Here is a 20,485-nt window from a genome sequence, read left to right on the forward strand (position 1 = left end):
CCACTCTGCCTGCCTCTCTGCCTACTTGTGATCTCTGTCAAATAAATAAAAAATCTTTAAAAAATAGCGATACTCAAATTCTAATTTGGCTAAAATTATATATATATGCATAGAAAAAAAAAAGACAAGTCATACACAAAAAGCTGGAGTAGTTACCCTCCTTGGTATGATTATAAAAGATTCTCTTTATGGTTTCTTTGTTTTCCATCTTTGCTCTATACTACTTTTGCAATTAGAGAAGTTCAAAATCAGTTAATACAAGTTGAGTACCATTTGGAAATCGGTATAGTTAATCACTATAGATGAGTTACAATGTAAATAAATTACAATGCAAAAGAAGAAATACTTCTTTGCAAGTACATCCCTAACCATGCTTCCAGATAGGAGTAAAGACTTCCAGAGACTGCCAGGTGCTCCTTCCAAGTCCCTTTGTTGTCTTTAGAACTCCTGTGTGCGTCCAAGCAGTCGCAGGAAGGGCAGTGCCAGTCCACCCGGGGTGTGAGAGCGCCCACTGCCGCTTCCAGTCAGCGACGAGAGAAGAATTAGGCACAAACAAGTCAGCTGCAAAAGACTAGGAGCAGGGGACAACAGTCGAAAAGGACTGCTGCCACGAGCAACTCCACAGTCTCACTTTTATTAGATAGAAGTCAATAGCCAACAGAAGGATTGATGAAGGTCAAACGTTAATCCTGCCTTGCAGGCAAGCAAGGGGGAGGGTAAGGTTTATAGTTAACCAAGCACATTCAAAGGACTCATCTAACAACAGGCACTTCTGGGAAGAGAAAAGAGCGACAAAGAAAAAGGGAAGCAGGCGGTTTTCATTCCATCCTGAGCTGACCGGGTGTTCCTGGGTACTCGGCTTCCCTGAAGCAGGCGGCGTTCCGCCCTGGGCGAGCCGGGCATCCCCAGCTGCCCAGCTTCACAGTCGTACATTGTCCTTCTCCCCAAAGACTGGTTGTCAGTATATGTATTTTTCTTTTTCTTTTTCTTTTTTAAGATATTTATTTATTTATTTGACAGAGATCACAAGTAGGCAGAGATGCAGGCAGAGACAGACAGGAGGAAGCGGGCTGCCCGCTGAGCGGAGAGCCGGATGCGGGGCTCGATCTCAGGACCCTGAGATCATGACCCAAGCCGAAAGCAGAGGCTTTAACCCACTGAGCCACCCAGGTGCCCCAGTATATGTATTTCTTAAGGCCATATCTAAATGTGCTTGGCAACTAGTAAAATCCTCCAGGGTGAGGGGCAACAGCATCTCCCCCCTTTTGTTTGTGAAGTAGAAAAGCTGATTTTGCAGCTTCTTGATTTTTCAGTCGTTGGAGGGATTTTCGCGTGCTTCTGAGGACTAAGCATAAAAAGATTACAGCAATAAGAAGAATAATCAATTCACCTATAACACCAAGACCAGTTTGTGTGATCCAAGTAGAAGGGTTTAAATCGGACAGAATAGCATTAATTCTTTGAGTAAAACTCACTCCTGGAACAGATTATAATAACGAGTGAGTGATACTTAGAATCATATCTTGAAGTTGTTTAATATCTAAGGTTAGATGATCACCATAATGGTTAGTTAATATGTCGGCGAATTTTGCTCCAAGATACTTCTGATTCATTATAGGCATGGGGAGTAGTATCACAGAAAGAAGAAACATTCCAATCACATAAAATATGAAGTCTAAGCTTTATATTCTGAAGATCATCTCCTATATATATCATGGCTGTTTCTAAATCAGAGACACGTTCATCTAGTTTTTGATCTATGAACGTTTGTTGATTCCAGGCCTTACTAGCATTCTCGTGCCACTTCTGTACAAATTGTGTAGTGTACAGTTTGATGCAAGGCCATTCCTGCAGTGGTCGCTGTAGCAGTAATGGCTGTAATTCCTAGAGTAGCTGTTGTAAGTAACCCAACAAATCTTTTTGTTCTATGGACCCAGTTCTTCAATACTGTTAAAAGTGTATGTACGTCTGGAGAACTTTCCCAAACACGGTGGTGTTTCACCGGTAGCCAAATGCCTGTTGGCTGCGTAGGTAAATTAATAGCAGCACAAGAGGGGCAGGAGTGAACAATAGAATTTGCTTGCTCCTTAATAATAGGGAATTTATGCCGAAGTCCTTTTTGATTAACATGCATTAAGAGAGTGAAAATCTGAGGCTTCCTGAAAAGCTGAGCAAATGAAGAGAATCAGCTATTTCATTACCTCTAGCTAATGGCCCTGGAAGGCCGGTGTGACTCTGGATAGGAGTAGCATAAAAAGGAGCAAAGCACTGATGAATAAGGGATTGCAAATGATAAAATAATGAATGGAGGGAGACATCAGAAGTAGAAATAGTAGCAGTTTCAATATGCTGCAAAACATACAGAGTATATAATGAATCAGCAGATTAGATGCAGAAGAAACATCTTGAAACAATGCAATAACTGCCATTAATTCTGATTTTTGTGCTGAGAGACCAGTAGTAGGTATGACTTTTGAAGTAGGACCATAATAACAAGCTTTACCTTTAACAGAGCCATCAGAAAAGTTAAGTAGGGGCATCTGTTATAGGATTTTTAGAAGTAATTTTGGGAAGCACAAAAGCAGTATGTTTTAAAAAGGAGACAATAGCTAAAGAGGGATAATGAGAAGAAATGTCTCCAGTAAAGCCACTAAGAGCAATTTGCCAGTTTAAATTATTTTGGAATGCAGTTTCCATTTGTGCCTTATTTAAAGGCAGAACAATAACCTGTGGATCATACCCCTGTATTTGCCGAGTTCTTTTCCTTCCTAATTGAATAATACTGCCAATATGGTCTATATAGGTAATGAGTGTTTTAACAGTATTATTTGGGAGAAAGATCCATTCTACGATCAATTTCTCCTGGATAATTAATCCAGTGGGTGTATGTGGGGTATGAAAAATGAGAAGATCTAACAGTATTCCAGGTTGGACTCGATCCGTTTGCATTGAGTGAATCTGGTTTTCAACAAACTGCAGTTCTTTTAAAGCCTCTTTGGATAGGGTCCTGGGGCTGTTTAAATTAGGATCCCCCTTTAAAGAGGCAAAAAGATGCTGTAAGGCATATGTGGGAATTCCAATTTTAGGTCTTATCCAATTAATGCCTCCCAATAACTTTTGCAAATCATTTAAGGTTGTAATTTTATCTCTACAGATTTGAACTTTTGGGGGTTTAACTGAGGTCCTATCCATAATGAACCCCTGATATGAGAAAGGTGTGGTAACTTGTATTTTTTCTGGAGCTATAATGAGTTTGTATTTCTCAAATTGCATTTGAAGCATTCTAAATGCATCCTGCAATTGCACGTTATCAGAGGCTGCACATTATATATCATCCATATAATGAATTATAAACTTCTGGAAATTGATCCCTAACTGGCTGTGTAACTTTTGCCACATACTCCTGACAGATAGTGGGGCTATTCAACATTCCTCATGGAAGAACTTTCCATTGATATCGTTTGGCTGCTGCTTTTAAATTTACACTGTGAATAGTAAAAGCAAAACGAGGACAGTCTTCCTTAGCAAGTGGTATAGTATAAAAGCAACCCTGTAAATCTATGATAACTATTGGCCATTCGCGTGGGACTAGATTAGGCGAAGGCAATCCAGGTTGGAGAGACCCCATGGGTTGGATAACAGAATTAACCGCACGTAGGTCTGTTAAAAGTCTCCATTTCCCTGATTTTTTCTTAATAACAAAAACTGGCGAATTCCAAGGACTATGAGATCCTTCAATACGTCCTTTTTCTATCTGTTCCTCCACTAAGGCTTGCAAAATAAGTAATTTCTCTTGTGTTAAGGGCCACTGCTCCACCCAAACCGGTTTGTCATCCTTCCAATTTAACTTAATGAGTTCAGGAGCAGTGGCCTTCAGTGAAAAATCTGGGAGTTCTCCTCAGGGGAAGGTATAACCAGAGAGGCTTCCCGCTGACTTAGTAAGTCTCGCCCCCAAAGGTTAATGGGTAAGTCTACAATATATGGCTGTAGATAACCCTTTTGACCCTCGGGACCTTCACAGAGAAGAATATTGGCGCTTTGACGCACATTGCTAGTCTGTCCTAATCCTGTAATAGTAACAGGAAAGGAATTGCATGGCCATTTCTTAGGCCAAAGTAATGAGCTTATGATAGACACATCAGCTCCAGTATCAAACCTGAAAATTCCTTTCCTTGTATTTTAAGATGACAAATTGGTCTATCTTGATAAATTTTCTCAGTCAGATATGCTCCAGCCTTTCCAGTACTCCCAAACCCATCGGAATTTCTTTGTTTATTTTTAGACTGACCCCAGAGATAGGGTAAAAGCAACAGCTAAGCAATGCAGTCTCCTTTTTGAAAAGGATATGGCGCCACAGTAGTCAACATCACTGAAATTTCACCAGTATAATCCGAATCAGTAACACCAGTATGAACTAGCGCTCCTTTTAAAGTAAGGCTTGAGGGGCACCTGGGTGGCTCAGTGGGTTAAAGCCTCTGCCTTCGGCTCAGGTCATGATCCCGGGGTCCTGGGATCGAGCCCCGCATCGGACTGTCTGCTCCGCGGGGAGCCTGCTTCCTCCTCTCTCTCTCTCTACCTGCCTCTCTGCCTACTTGTGATCTCTGTCTGTCAAATAAATAAATAAAATCTTTAAAAAAATAAAAATAAATAAATAAAGTAAGGCTTGATCTTCCCAGAAGTAACCCAGTGGTCCCCTTTGGTAGAGAGCCATAAATGTTAATTGGAATTTTAATGGGAAGCTTGGTAGGCATTAAAAGATGATCTCTGGGAATGGGAAGATCCAATCCAGCACTACCAGGCGTGGCATGTAATAAATTCAAAATGGTACATTTGTCAGAAAGCTGGGTGTTTTGGGAGAATTGGCCCCCTTGTTTTCCATGGCTGAGGGCTTGCCCCAATTTCCCTGAAGGGGGTATCCATCCTTGCTAACTCTAGAGTGACACTGACTCGCCCAATGGTTTCCCTTTTTACATCTGGGACAGAGACCAGGTGTTTTATTTCTTACATTTTGCAAAGGGAATTGTCCTCTTGGCCTACATTGAGCTTTAGTATGTCCTGATTGCCCACAGTTGAAACACTGTCCTTTAAATTTTCCTGTGGTCAGAGTAGCCATTGCTTGAGCTAACGAATCAGCTCTGTAGGTCTCTGTTCCTACTCCTTGACATAGCTTAATATCATCAGTCAATGTTCCCTTGCCTTTAAGGGGTGCTAGCAACTTCTTACAATCAGAATTAGCATTCTCATAAGCCAACAGTTGCATAATGGTATCCACAGCCTCAATATTATCTGTCTTCTGACAGCCTCTTGTAATCTTGCAATAAAATCAGTTTAGGATTCTCTTGGACCCTGTACCACTTTCTGTAAAGAAGAGCACTTATCTCCCTGAGATTCCATTCTCTCCCATGCTCTCAAACAGCAACACCGGAGCTGTTCAACAGCTTGATCATTCATTAATACCTGGTCTTGAACCTGGGCCTATGGAAACAGGAATGTTATGAGCTCTTTTATGGACAGCTGCTATTTCTGCATGATCTTGCCACCATGTTTTGAACTGCAAGAACTCACTTGGAGATAGACCTGTTCTTGCTAGCAATGACCAATCTGTCGGAGTAAGTCGATTGCCTTCTGCGATGCCTTGAATAGTTCTCGTTGTAAATGGAGAATTAGCTCCATAGTTTTGTACTGCCTCTTTTAATTCCTTCAACAATTTGAAGGGAAATTGCTCATGCTTCATAGACACCATTAGGGTTGTTAGGATCATGTCCTGGAGCGACATGTTCTATAATAATAACCGGGAAATTAAAATGCAAGGCATCTAGGTCTCCCGCTCACTGTGCTTCAAGGAAACCTTTCTGAACAGCCGATAGCATGTACTTTTCATCTTTTTTATTAAATGGTGCCTTCTTATAGAACGGCGGAGCCGACGGCAACAGTGACATGGGCACCTTTTGTTTTGTTACTGGAGGAGGAGGAGGAGTAGGAGGAAGAGTTTCCTCCTTTCTATATTCCTTCCTGGTGGCCTTAATAGTTTCTTTCTCTTCCTGGATGGTATGTTCAGGTTCCTCTGTTTTAGTTTCTCCTGAACATTTATTATCGCTCTCTGAATCAGGGGTTTGTAAAGGCTCCAAAACGGAGCGAATGAGGGTCCAAGTAGGCCATATAGTGACTGGAATTTGCTTTCCTTTCGTATACGAAAGTTTTAACTCGTGACCTACTTTTCCCCATGTTTGTAAATCTAAAGTCCCTAATACAGAGAACCAGGAGCAATGTTCTTTAGTTACCTTTAAAAGCTCCATAAGTTGGCCCTCGCTGACTTTTGCTCCTCCCGCCTTCAGGAGCCTTCTCAACATGAGGGCGATAATCGTTTGTGCTCTCTAGATTACCCATACCCTGCGATAATTGCCCACAACTCACCCGCGGGAAAAAGGCACGGCCGTGCAAAACTCACGTTGGGGCTTCTTCTCCTGTTTTATTTCTGATCAGATCGAGTCTGGTTAACAGGGACCGGGCGCCACTTGCCATTTCCAGTCGGCGACGAGAGAAGAATTAGGCACAAACAAGTCAGCTGCAAAAGACTAGGAGCAGGGGACAACAGTCGAAAAGGACTGCTGCCACGAGCAACTCCACAGTCTCACTTTTATTAGATAGAAACAATAGCCAACAGAAGGATTGATGAAGGTCAAACGTTAATCCCGTCTTGCAGGTAAGCAAGGGGGAGGGTAAGGTTTATAGTTAACCAAGCACATTCAAAGGACTCATCTAACAACAACGGGCACTTCTGGGAAGAGAAAGGAGCGACAAAGAAAAAGGGAAGCAGGCGGTTTTCGTTCCACCCTGAGCTGACTGGGCGTTCCCGGCTGCCCGGCTTCTCTGAAGGGGCGGCCTTCCGCCCGGTCGAACCGGGCATCCCCAGCTGCCCAGCTTCACGGTCGTACATCGTCTTTCTCCCCAAAGACCTGTTGTCAGTATATGTATTTCTTAAGGCCATATCTAAATGTGCTTGGCAACTAGTAAAATCCTCCAGGGGTAACAGTTTAAGTAACAAATTGTTCTGAGGGGCAGCAGCAGCCCGCAGTTCACCTCCAGCTCCTGTTCCGTTACTGGGGTCCATGGAGGAGTGCTGGTGGTGATGGGTGTGTGTTGGGAGAGGGAGGGACAAACGGCTAAGGAAGGGAAGAGAGTAACAGGTTGGGTCAGAATCTCAGGAGGCAAGTCTCGCAACAGCTAATCCCCAGAGCTTCCAGCAGAGGGCAGCAGGGCACTGTGAGCAGCTGGTTGGGTGCACATCACAGATGAATTCATCCGAACTTCTGTAGGGTGGACGGCAGGGACCAAGAATCCTTCAGAGACTGCGTGCCCTCACAGAGCTGCCTGATAGAAAATAAGCCTGCAAACAAGCTAATGATTTGTCTCCAGGAAACCCCAAAACAGAAGACAAATCCAGTTTCTTTCAAAACCGTATTTTTAATTAAGTCACCTTTTTATCTCTTTTATATATTTACTTACATTCGGCTTTATTACAATGAAGATTTTAAGGCAGCTGCACGAGGTCACGAGGTCTTGGTTTCATCCCAATTACGCAAGACAGAGGAAACTCAGAATCCGTCCGTATTTGCCCCAGGTGAGAGACCTTATTTATTGACAGGCACTTGTCTCTGTATTTGCCCAAAGGAAGGAAGGGACATCAGGCCAAAGCCGGGGACAGATACATTTGGAATGAAAGCCTAGCAGCCTAGACCTGGTGCCAAGAGCAGAAAACCAGATTAGTGACAGATTTTATCAGAGCCAGCAGGTATTAGACGGCCAGCCCTCAGGCGAGGGTGAAACCTGGGCCTCAGGACCGGCTTGTCATTAGCTAATGTCCTGACCTTTGGGTGGGTGGATGGGGACAGGAGGACAGGATCAGAGCATTTGTCGGGTCCCTTCCATCTCAGATAGGGGAACCTAAGAGCACTAAAGGGACCTGTAGGGAAACACACTAAAACGGTTTTTGTGCTCTGGGCCTAGCTGGAAGATGGGAGTTGATTGGGGAAGGCACTGGAAGGGAACTGCTCTCTATGTGGAAAGTGGGTGGAAGTCGCACACAATCCATTTCTAGCCTCAGGACGTTGGAACAGGGCAGGCAGGCTAGTGGGGGTTTTCATAGTTTCTAGTGTGGAGCTCTTTCTTTACACCAGAGCTGGGAGGGTCCTAAGGCACAGGCTTAGCCCCTCCTTGAGCATCCCACTGAGCCCTGTTTGAAGAGCCCTGGTCTAGAACAGTGGACTGGCTTGTGTTGGGTCCCCTGAGGAAGGACACAGCCTTTTCAACCCCCACCGGGATACCACTTAAGACCACTTCAGATAGGAATGCGGGCATCACAGAGAATGTCAGGCAAACACAAAATCTTTTGGTTTTCATCTTTACTTTCAATCCCAAACTTTCCCCCTTTCATTACAAAAGTACTAAATGAACACGGACAGAATTGGAAAACTGACATTTGCAACTCTGTGCCTTCAGCAGGCATCTCGATAATCCCACCACCAACACCCCTTGCAAGGATAGATCAGGCAGACAGTTCGCGGCAATGAGAACTATACCATAAATGCATGATCTTTTTATTTCATATAAAAATGATCAACACGAGAAAAGCCAGAGCATGTGTTGGTTTTGCACACTCCAATGCTCCCAAGAGCCTTCTCCTCTGGCCGGGCTGGAGGATCAGCCCTCCCGGAAGGGAGACGTAGCCTAGGCCCCCAGCTGTGCCCAGAGATGGTGAGCTCGCTGTGGTGCAGAAAGCTGAAAGCGCCAAGGTCCCGGGCCTTTTCCTGGGCGTGGAGGGGTGGCTGCCTGTTGTGGCCATGGCCGGGCAGCTGGGCAGCACACTGGCCACCTTCATGTGCAGGGAGTGGGCTCCCGGCCCAGACTAACGGGAAGCTGTCTGTGCTTGTCCCTCCAGGGGGCCGTGATCCAGCAGAGTGGCTGTCCAAGGCCAATCAGTCTGACTTCTCATCAGCCCCCTCTGGCCCTCTGAGGAGCTGTCAGTCCACTGTGCCATTGTAGGATTTGTTGAACTTGTTGAAGGTGAAATCCACGGTGTGTGTGGAGATGGGCTTTCTGTACAGAGGGTTGGAAGCCTAGAGAAGACAGAAGGCAAGAGGACATGGGTGTCCATTCATTCGCACACACATATTCAGGGTTCGAGACCCTTCTTCAATCCATCACCCTGGAAGGCGGCAGCCTGAACATGCAGGCGGTGACAGCCCTGGGTGGCCACTGACCATCGCGCCCTGGGAAAGACCCTCCAGGTCTCAGAGCTTCTGCTCTTTATCTCTGAAATGAGGGGCCGGACCAGATGATCTCTGAAGTCCCTTCCAATTTAAACAGAGACCAACTAGGGGTCCAGGGATGCTCACTGCACTCAGTTCTATGGGAAAGCGCATCCGCCTGGGGAGACGAGACTTGCACAACAGACGCCGTAGGGGACTCCAAGGACTTGAGATCCTTTACTGAGTCTGCGGTCTCTCAAGAACCATCCAGCTTCTTCCTGCCGAGGCTGCAACATGCCTCTGCCTCTGCTCTATGAGGGTCCTAAGCTGGGTCTGCTGTGGGGCTGTGCACAGGGCCCTCCATGCTCTGGGGTCGTGTGTTCTCACCATCCCGACCTAGCCACACACCGCCTCCCAGGTGTTGTTTCTTTGATTTGAATGCCAAAGACGGGGGCTTTAAAGCTTGTGTGACCTCAACCAGACCTCGAAGTTCGACTTTTTCTCTACTACTAACATCCCGCTGGCTTACCATCTCATAGCGGGCCCTGGACCGCTCGCTCTGGAACTTTGCAAACTCTCTCCGGTCATGGATAGTGACAAGTAGCTTCCAGATGGCCAGGAGCGCAATCCCAATCAGGAGGATACTGCCCACCACGGCCAGGAGGATTGTTGTGGCATCGGGGGCAGTTCCACACTCTGGAGGGGACCAGGAAGCAGGGTGAGCAGAGCCACCAGGAAAGCATGGCCACACATGCCACCCCACCCTCATCCCCACCTAGCCCCCTCGCTCTCACAGGCCGTGTGCCCCCTGTTCTCAGCAGCATCTCCCCCCACCTGAGTGCCCAGGCCTGGCCTGGCCTGGTCTCCACTCTCGAGACTGGACTGGTCCCGGCCTTCCTGTGAATGGTTTCAGAGCAGACCCGGCAGGCGGCAGACTGCACGAAGCTGCATCCACAAGGGCCGGGCGGTGGGCCAGCCAACAGTTGTAAGCCCTTAGGGTGGCCCTTCGCAGCGAATATGCTTATTTTCAAAGGACCACGAAGACCGAAGACCGCGCTTGAAGACAAAGCCTCATTCTTGCAGGCCTGCATCCTGGGCACAGCATTTCCTCTGCTGCTGGCCCTGAAAAGCCACATTATGTGGCGTGGCTCAACTTGGAAAAACAGTTTGCCATGCTGTAAATTGAAGGGAGCAGCTTTTTCTCTCCTCACCCCTACCCCCCTTCCAGAGAAGAATAAAAGGGGTCATACTAGAATCCCTGATTACTCCAAAACAAGAGGCCATTGGTGCCTGGGTCCAAAGCAGGAGGCAGAATTATCATTGTTTCAACAAAGGCTGGGCCTCCTTAGGGGCCCTGGAGCCAAGCAGAGCCATGTAACCCAGAGCTCTGATGGCGGGTCTTGGACAGAAAAGTGTGGCGGCAGGCTGTGGGCTCGAGAGCTCCCTGAGGCAAGTGTGGCCGGAGCTCCCCGCCGGTCAGACCCACCTGGCTCCCTGAGGACGGTCAGGTTGGACTTGCCGCTGGCGAGCTCTGCGTAGGTGAACATCATGACACAGTCCTTGGCAGTTTTGTAGAAACAAAGCACAGCCTCTTGGTCATCTTTCACTGGAAGAAAATGGGGCACAAGTGTCTGCTCTGAGCGGCCCAGTGTGCTGACCGAGGGCAGGGAGCCGAGCACCTCGGTTAAGCAAGTGGGTGCCAAGAGACATAAAGGGGAGGATGGGGCTTTACGAGGAGCTGGGTGTCTCCCATCAAGGATGCAGCCCCAGCGAGGAGTGTGTGTTGCTCCGGGGCCATGAATCCCCTGGGGCGCGAGCAGTCTCTGGGGAGTGGGAGAGAGGCTCTGCCAACCTCCCCCATGTGGGCAGGACAGGAAGCAGGGGAAGCACTGGTGTGCTGCTCCGGGCTGAGGCTGGGCCATGGAACTGCCCTGGACGTGAAGGGGACACAAAGTAAAGCGCCATCCGATGCCCTGCAAGCCCAGGCAAGAGTTCACAGTCGAGTGCCCCTGGCTGGGAGCCCGCTGCAGTGGCCAAGTGTCCATGGCTCTGTTCTAGGACGGAAACCCACAGTGTCCACAGAGGGTGATGAGGCCATTCGGACAGGAGTGCCACGGGCCAGCGCCAGAGGCCAGGACGGGGTCTGGATGCCACTTGCCAGGCTCCTTCACAGGGAGCAGCCCCCGCCTGGCCCCACACAGCTGTTCCCCTGACACGACAGAGTCCCAGCCCCCTGTCCAGGCACCACCTGCACTCCAAGGCTTCTGTGGGCAAGGGTCAGACTGATTTCTAGGAGGGAAAGGGAGTAGGGAAGGGAAAGGGGACATTCAGCAGCAATGGCCATTCGGTCCTGAGCAACTGCGGTGGGCTGAGGCGGCTGCGTGAGATGCCTTTCGGCTCTTGCCTTTGCAACCCTACTGCTCTCACCGGCTTTTCACCGGGAACCAGACCAGTCAGTGTGGTCATCAAAGGTGAGGGCCTGGACCATTCTCCCAGCCCCACGACCCATAAGCCTGGCCTGGCTGAGTGCACGGGTGTGTGAGAAAAGCCAGGAGAGGGAAGGATACACAGTCCACCTGAGTGGACACCTTCTCCTGGAGGATTTTACTGAGAAGTTGCACCCGCCCCAAGAGCAGGTGCGTCAGGGCCCCAGGAAGGTGGGGCCTTGTCCTTCCTGCCTGTGTGTCTGGGTGGGGGCCACTGCTGCTTCAGGTGCATGGGCAGACTGTGCTGGGAGCCAAGCCTTCGCAGCAAGCAGAAAAATGCAGCGGCAGAAAGACGGGGTGAGCCTGGGCTCCGCATGGGCCCCGCTGGTCTAGCACAAGCCCCAGCATACAGCGGTGCTCAATGAGCCAGGGCCAGCTCAGAGTGCAAGACTCAGAGTCCTCAGGAGCTAGGATATAGCCACAGCGGTCAGTCGGAACCACAGGGCAGGAATGAGGGAGGCCGTGCATCGGGGCCAAGATGGGAGGCTGGAGCCAGGAGCCCGCAGCAGCTGAGGTCAAGTGAGGCTGCCAGCCAGGGGCCCTCAGAGGCAGAAACCCTGTCGAGGTACACAGTCTTGTCCCCTCGCCCCACTGTTTTAGGTACAACTCAGTCATTTGATATGTTGACGATGTATCACTACTCTCACCATCTAATTCCAGAACATTTCTATTACCTCCAAGAGAAACCCTTGCTGTTAGCAGTCAGTCTCAATCCTCATCTCTCCCCAGCCTCTAGCAACCACCGACCTACTTTCTATCTCTGTGCTTTTGCCTATTTTGGACATTTCACATAAATGGCATCATACAATATATGTCCTTTTCTGTCTGGCTTCTCACACACAGCATAATACCTGGAAGATTCGTCTCTGTAGCATGTATCAGAGCCCCACACCTTCTTCCCCTGGATGGATGTACCTCATTAGCTTTCCCTCGGTTCACGGACACTTGGGCTGTTTCAAACTTTTGACTACTACGGATAATGCTGCTATAAGCATTCATGCCCAAGTTCTGGTTAATGTGTTGCCCGTTCTCCTGTACATACACCCAGGGGCGACTCAATGTGCTGTGTGGTAACGGTTTAACCAGGGGAAGCCGCCGGACTTCTCCAAAATCATGCGCCATTTTACATCGTGGCCAGATCGTATGCGGGTTCCAACACAGGGCCGCTTTGGTTTGTGTAATCACAGTGCTCCAGACCAGTTTCCAAGTCAGCCACGTGCACTCACGGCTAAGGGATGTGATCTGCATCTCTTACCCTTAGAGACTCTCAGCCGGAACAGCAACAGCTGTGCTGGGAAAGGGACGGAGGCAGCCCAGAGAGGGTGGAAAGCAGAGGTCTGTGCACCCCTGTCTGAGCATCCTGTGGGCTCCCACTCAGAAACGGACTCGTAGACATTGTCCAGAGGCAAAGGCACAAGGACGGATGGACAGAGTCAAATTGGAGTGGTTCACATGAGAAGACGCCTCAAACGAGAGCTGCCGTGCCAGAGAACAGAGCAAGGTGCAGTGAGAGCTGCAGGAACGGACGTCTGCCACGGGGACAAGAGCCAGGGTGGCACGTGGGCCCAGGTGCCATCTGGCCACATAAGAGCTCAGCCCCTTCTGAGGCCTTGCAGCATTGTGAGAGCTGCACCAGACTGAGACCAAATGTAGCAGAGAGACCCGGTAGTCGTTCATCAAACACGGTTTCCCTGCCTCCTCGGCACACGACTTGACTACATTTCCCAGAGACCCTTGCAGCTTCAATGACGCCAGATGGCTGAGTTCTGGCCAGTGACATGCAGGTGGGAATCCCAGGCATCACTTCCAGGCCCAGCCCACAGAAGCATCTCATGCGATCCCTCACTCTGTCTTCCCCCACAAGCTAATGAGTGGAGAGGATCCCAAGGACCCTGAGGAGAGTGGAACCTTCATACAGAACCTTCATACAGAACGACCTCCCAGAAGGCCTTGCCAACCAGGATGTCTTCTGTGGACTCGCAGTGAAAGACTTACATTCTGTTAAGTCACTGAGGCCTGAGGTGTGTCTGTTACAGCAGCTAACATGGCTTGTCCTGACATACCCACCGTTCAGAGAGCCTGAGAGATGTGGCTAGAAAGGGGCCGGACTCCAGGGATGGCCCAAGAAGGTCATACCTGCAGAAGGCCTGGAACTTACACCCTAGCAAAGGCAGCCTAAGTCCTCTTGGGGAGCTCCTAGTAGCGCCCAGACCCTGACGCTGTGGTTCCTAACCCAAGGCTAGAACTGCCCTCCTCCCCACCAGGCACCAATGAATCACCCCCAGGGGAGGAAGCCTTGAGGCGTTTGCCAAGATACAGAAGGGGACAGCAGCCCAGGGCCACTGGGGCACACTCACCGATGGTGTCTACCCACGTGACCACCTCATCCTTGCACAGGCTGTGGCAGGTCTGGTTCTCAGCCGGGACCCCCGAGTGAAGCAGCAAGCACTCGATGCAGTCTCTTTGGAGAAGAGGGGATAAATGCAGGTGTTAGAGGCTGTGCAGTAGCCCCCCACCAGCAGCCGAGCTCCCAGGGGTGTGTGGCCCACCCTCCTGCCAGCCCTGGAGGCTCTTTGTCCTAGCTTCACATTTTTGACCTAAGGGCTTCTGCTGGCCTCTGACTGCTGTCACATGGGTGGCCGGAGGGTCCTCGGAGGAACACGTGTGAGTTTAGAAGCATGTCTGGCCTCCATGTTGAGTTGCAGGTTGGAGATCTCTCAAGTTCAGATACCAGGAGCCCAACCCACTGTACTCTACTGCATCTGATGCTGGCAAGCGTGTGCCCCAAGCAGAAGACATCACAGTGAGTAAGACATGGTGTTCTGGGCCTTGCACAGGGATCCTCACACCCCCTCAGCCAGTGCCTCCTGCCCCACACTGCCCCAGTTCCCACGATCGCAGGGCCCTCAACTCTTCCTCTGTATTAGATTCTCCATGGGCCTTTCTAGAAAATCCTGCTTCTAGAGCATGCCTACACCCGTGAGATCCACATCTCCGGGGCACAGCCTGGCTTCACAGTGAGGGCGATGAAGCCCTGCCCTGTAGCCCCTCAGGAACTAGCCCTCTCTCCCTGCCAGAGGAACCTGCCTATGAGCTGGGCTACACCCTGTGAGTTGGTCTACACCAGCCTCCAGTAGAGGCTACAGGGTCACAGCCTCCTCCCAGGAAACCTACATTTCAAGAGGGTCCTTCTGGAGAAATCAGGTTAAGAGCGAAAGAGAGACACTTTGAGCCCCTCTCCCCCGTGTTGGGTGCACAGTTTAAATTATCTTTGGGTGAAAATGCTTAACAACAGTGCTCAAGTAAGGGTCAGTTCTCCTTCCCAGAGCCCAGCCCAGCTCCAGGTATTCCCCATCGATCCGTGGGAGCAGCCGACTCCTGAGGAGGCGGGGCCAGAGCATCGAAGCTTTGACCAAGGGCCTGTGAAGCCTGCGGTGGTGGGGTGGGGGGTGGTAGGACAGGGGAGCACAAATGGACCCCCAGGGAGGGGTGGTCTGGGGAAAAACAACCAACTGACAGCGAATTCTCAGGGCCTTGGCGGGGAGCCCATGGTTCCTGGTGGCCTGTGAGGAAGGTGAGCGCCCCGGAAACAGGCTTCCTCAGGAGTCTGGGTGAGGGCCCAGGAGCCTAGAGTGCAGAGGGCAGGCGGGGACCCCGCAGAGACCTGGAGGACGTGCCGCCCTGCTCACCCCACAGGCCCGTGGGGACCGACGAGGCTGTGTCGGAAAGCTCTCTGGCAAAAACACAGAAGAATGTACAACCACTGTGCACGGCCTTCGTTATCATCATCTGTTTTTTTTTAATTCCTTGAGGCCTGTGTCTACATTCCCAAGGAAGAAACTGCGGTGGGAGTACGGCAGGGGAAGGGAGTCGGAGAGAACCTCTCCACGACCCTCTTCTCGTACAGGGAGGTGAGGGAGCCTGGAGAAGTGGAGGCAGCGGGTCCAGCACCCAGAGGCCCTGCTTCTCAGTAAGCCCCTCCCAAGTCCTCACTTTCCCAGGAACGACCTCATGGAAACCCTGCAGAGTTACAAACAAGTTGTATTGTTTGCATTTCCCCTGAGGCCAGAGTCCCAGAGGGCTGGCCACTGAGGCTGGGCTGGGGGCCAGGAAGCCTCGGTTTAGCTGGGCCTCCTGAATGAACACACGGCAAAGCCCCCCCGGCGGACCTTCCGTCTCCGAGAGGGTTCTCCGAGCCCTCCAGCTGCAACGCCAGTTGTCGTTAAACCACAGGGCCACGTCCAAGAAACATTCCCTAATTACCATGTGGACCGATTGGTCTGACTCGTATGCTCCACACGCTGGGCTGAAACTTGCGATATACTGTAGTCACGTGTTAAAATTAAAGTCTGGCCTTTTAAACAAACAAGTTGCTGAGAGAGACTTGACTCTGAGAGCCTGTTAATTGAAATCAGCTGAGGCTGAGTGTAACCTCCCCCAAGGTGAAGGGTATGTTTGGTTAGTGCTAGAAAGTGGAGATTGGCGGTTCTGAAACCCCGGGGCAGGGAGGGGGGAAGACAGAAGGCATTCAAAACGTGGTGGTTCCTGGCAAAACAGCAAGTAGAAAAACAGCCTGCTGCAAGTCACTATCAAAGGGAATTTGTTTAAAACAACAGTTGCAGTTGGGCAGAGAAAAGAGACAGAAGGTCAGTGCGGCCCAGAGATAAAGGAATAGCGGCTTCCTTACGGCATCTCCCTGCTCTCCCTGTTGCTCTGGTATTACTTAATGGAGAAGGAATTATCAAGTGCTATGTTTTCTAGGTCTTCAACATTTGCAGCTTGGGATGTGCCGTTTTGACAAAAGTGAAGGCTGTTGGGCCTTTTAATTGACTTCTGGCAAACCTATACTGCCTTGTGGCACCAGAGGAAAGAAATGGGCTTTATCTACCTTTACTGATTCCATGTGTGTTGCCTCGTTTGCCTCGCCCCCTTCCTCTCGGGTGCCCCCAGGACAAGGAGCACACACCTGACAGAGTTCTGCCGCAGGGAGCTGGGGGAGGGCCCCTCCTGCCCCCACCATCCCGTGGCTGTGGCTCCAGGCGCAGAGGGACACAGCCATTGGGCTCCAGATCCAGGATCCTACCCTCGTCCCCTGGGAGGTTGCTGTTGGGATTTCTGTTACTTCTCCACTCGTAGCAGGTCTAAAGCAGATCTGTTTTCCTTCTCCAGTTACACAAAATAAATCCAACCCTGTCTATCTGGTCTCTCGATCTGCAGCCAGCTTTCAATTACCCATGCCTGGATTATTTGAGGCAAACGTCCAAGCAAGGGTTCTGCCACCCAGAGCATTTCGGAGCCCAGCAGCCACAGCAGGCTCACAGAGCATGAACTCCTTCCATTATCAGTCTAAGCCAGACATTTGGAGGGGAAATCTGCCAAAAGAAAATTGCACAGTTGCATTCCCCAGCCAAAGAGAGACGATGTCTGTATTATTATTTGTTTCTGATTATCTGTGCCCATTTCCCTCACTTGAGGCCCCTTAGCATGGGTGGTGCTGACACAGCTGTTTTTTTCTAGCAAAATTCAAGAGAAACGGTCACTCTTGCTTTCCTGATGGCGTAGCTCCTCAATCCCTTTAATTCCAGCACATTCACACTCTGGCAGAGGGTGAAAGGCACGGCCACTGGAAGGTCAGCCTGGGGAACGTGACCCTGTGGCCAAGGCAGCAGGGGCCGGGGGGGCCCATTGTCCGGACAATCTCTGCATTCAGCAGCAGCACAGGGCCCGTGTTCCATTATCTCTATAAATGGAGCAGAAAATTCACAAGCCATTGTGGCTTGTTGCCGGCAAGCCTTATCTAGGTCGCATGCCCTCCTACCCAATCTACCTTCTGATTATGTTTTGTTCAAAGCTGCATTTGCCAAACGGGCACCCTGTGAAACATTACTTGGGAAATGTTAATGTCAGGGAGGGGATCAAACGCGTTGGAAAACCAGACGTGTCCTAAAGGCCCTTCTAAAAAACCCTTCTCGAATGGCTCTGAGAAGACACTATTTTGGTACCAAAACCGGTTTAATTGAACTCAGTGATCTGGTAACTTCTAAATTTGGGAATAGAATAGCAGTCTTTTTTGTTGTTGTTGTCCTGTTTTTATTTCCTTACAAAATCCCCATGGAACCAGCATTTCAAGAACACTATTTTACTATATAATGTAGTTAACACCGAGTTACTGTTCTTGTTCCTAAGAGTCTCGCTCCCCAGCAGGACTAGGCAGTGGAAGATGTGGGGGATGGAAGGAAGAGGCTGGCCAGCCCCAGGGCCTGAAGGGCTGGAAGACAGGCCTGTCTGGGGGGAGAAGCGGGAGTGAGGGTGCCGTTACCTCTTGGTGCTGCAAGCGTCTGGGCAGGTCGGGCACTTCTCACATGTCTCTCCAAAGGCTCCTGGCTCCGTGCACTGGCACTGCCCACACACACAGTGCCCACGGCCGCTGCACATCTGGCCATCTTTGGCCAAGCATGTGCTGATGTCTGTCGAGCAGTTACAGTTGTCCCCAATGTAACCTGCATGGCACTTGCATTCTCCACAGTGACACTCGCCATGGCCTAAAGGGACACACGTAGCATGTCAGCGCCTGCCTGCACAAACCCCAAACCCACCCCCTGGGCCCTGCCATGAGCCAGGGACATGGATGGTGTCCTGCAGCGCTGTTTGGGCACACAGGGCCCAGTGCCCACAGGCTTCGGCAGCCAGGGTCCAGGCAGCATGTGCGGCCCAGCCAGGCCTGGGGTAGTGCTGCCCGCTGGTTCAGAGTTTGGCCAAGGGACACCACAGGACCAGGACCCCAGGGAGCTTCTTCCTGTCTCAACTGTCATGTAAAGAACAGCCACCAAATAGGTCCACGTCCTAATCCCTAGAACCTGTGAACATCACCTCCCACAGCAAAAGAGACTGCAGATGTGACTCCATGTCGGATTCTGAGATGACCGCGTCTCCTGCACTCTCGAAGTGGCCCCGATGCCATCACAAGGATCCACAGGAGATGAAGACGAAGGGGGATCTGATTACAGAAGGCAGTGGCAGTGGGACAACAGAAGCCAGATGCTAGCTGCGGCCTTTGAAGATGGAGGAAGAGGCCAGAGAGCCAAGAACTGTGAGGAATGCAGCTCGAGAAGGTGGAGAAGGCGAGGAAATGGATCCTCCCCCAGAGCCCCGAGGGAGTCCAGCCCTGCCAGCACCGTGACTTTAGCCCAGTGGAAGCAATTGCAGACTTGGAGCTCCAGAATTCAAGAGAATAAACCTGTGTTGTTAAAGGCCACTCACTCTGTGGTAATTTGTTACAGGCCCAGTGGGCAGCAAGGCTAAATTCTCGCTCTGGCCCCAGACCCGGAGCGCGTGCGGGGGCCGCGGAGGCTAGCAGAACGGTCCTCCCGCCACCTCCATCAGCCTTCACAAACGCGAGCAGTTCCGACAGCTGTGCCGTGTGGGGACCCTTGGTGTCCTCCCTCCATAGCTGATGTGGCAGAGATACAGAGACGAAGGCCTGCTGGAGGTCATGAGCCAGCGGCCGGGAGCCAGGACCGGCACCAGGGAGTGTGACCTCCCGCGCCCACCACCTCTCGGGAGGAAAGGGGGCAGAGCAGGCCCATACCGAGATGACAGCCAGCTGAGGGGCACCCTGCTCCCCTCTGCAGGAGGGACCCTTGCCCCAGCCTGCAAGGTGGGAGGGGCCGGGCCTCCCCTGAAGTTCTGTAGGCACCAAGGGCAAGAGGCTCCCTCAGCCCGGAGGATAAGCGTGTGTGAGTGAGAGCGACTGAACGTGTCGCTCGGTGAAAAGCACAGGGCACGCCAACGTCCAAGGGGACCAAGGGCCTGACCGTGGACTCTCGAACCTCTGGCCTCACACAGGCAGAAAGCAGCACTCTCCGTTGCAAACTCTCACTTCACGAACTCTCCCTTATGCTATTACTGCATGTTTTCCTTCCGGATGCTGTCTTGCAAGAATTGGCATGACTGAGCACCCACTTCCACCGACAGGAGACTAGCGCTGTGGGCATCTCACAGGTGCAGGCCTTGCATTTTACTCCCACACCAGAGCCAGTTACCCAGGTAGTTGGATCCCGGCACCTTCCGTGAGCCCAGCAATGAGCGTGACCCAATTTAGTACAGGACCTCATTCCAAAGAGCTTCCTCACTGACCACTTACTTCCTGCCCCCTTCTGCTCTGTCTGCTCCTCAGTGCCTAGAATCTGCTGGCAGGAGGGAGGCCATCTGGAGAGACCGAGCCTCCCAACCCTCCCGGGCCAGACAGCCTGTCCACCTGCACCGGAGCTCAGAGCTGCAGCAGCAACAGAGAACCCTCCCATCTCCCAGCCAGCACCGAGGCATATGGCAGCTCTTTGGGCCAGGTGAGGAGAGCCAAGCCCCAGTCAGCAGGAGGCTGGGAGTGCCCCTTAACTGCCTGGAGGCTGGCATGTGGACATAAGGCCCAGGAGGGAGCAGCACCCCTGCCCCAGGGTTACCCCAGGCAAGGGCAGGGGGCTGGAGGGCGCTCACACACAGCGGGAGGGGTCCGCACAGCCTCCTGTCACCCAGCCAGTGAACAGCACGGGTTCTGAGCCAGGGCAGGCAGGAAACCACCACCCATGGGAAGTCTTCCCGAATTAAACGCAGTTAAATTTAATGCAATTAAACAACCCTTCCCTCTCCAGCTTCAGGGGCCACACTGGTCAAGGGCCCGTTTTCAATTAAAAATGGGTCACTGTTGGGGTAATCCCCCACAAAACACAACTTTATTATGAAAATTACCCAACC

General features: G+C 50.9%; 1 protein-coding gene across 2 annotated transcripts in view; it reads right to left on the reverse strand.

The window, feature by feature from the left end:
* Nucleotides 1–8,385: 8,385 nt before the first annotated feature.
* ITGB5 (integrin subunit beta 5) overlaps nucleotides 8,386–20,485 on the reverse strand; it is a 113,547-nt gene continuing 101,447 nt past the window's right edge. For both annotated transcript variants that reach the window (XM_059162928.1, XM_059162927.1), the window contains 5 exons: nucleotides 18,054–18,276; nucleotides 14,092–14,195; nucleotides 10,735–10,854; nucleotides 9,778–9,944; nucleotides 8,386–9,116 (listed from right to left, as the gene is read on the reverse strand). In XM_059162928.1, coding sequence (XP_059018911.1) covers nucleotides 9,021–9,116; nucleotides 9,778–9,944; nucleotides 10,735–10,854; nucleotides 14,092–14,195; nucleotides 18,054–18,276 — 710 coding nt within the window. In that variant the 3' untranslated portion in view covers nucleotides 8,386–9,020. The remainder of the gene's footprint in view (nucleotides 9,117–9,777; nucleotides 9,945–10,734; nucleotides 10,855–14,091; nucleotides 14,196–18,053; nucleotides 18,277–20,485) is intronic.

The sequence above is a fragment of the Mustela lutreola genome, chromosome 2 (assembly GCF_030435805.1).
Source record: "Mustela lutreola isolate mMusLut2 chromosome 2, mMusLut2.pri, whole genome shotgun sequence".
In the NCBI taxonomy this organism is placed as follows: Eukaryota; Metazoa; Chordata; class Mammalia; order Carnivora; family Mustelidae; genus Mustela; species Mustela lutreola.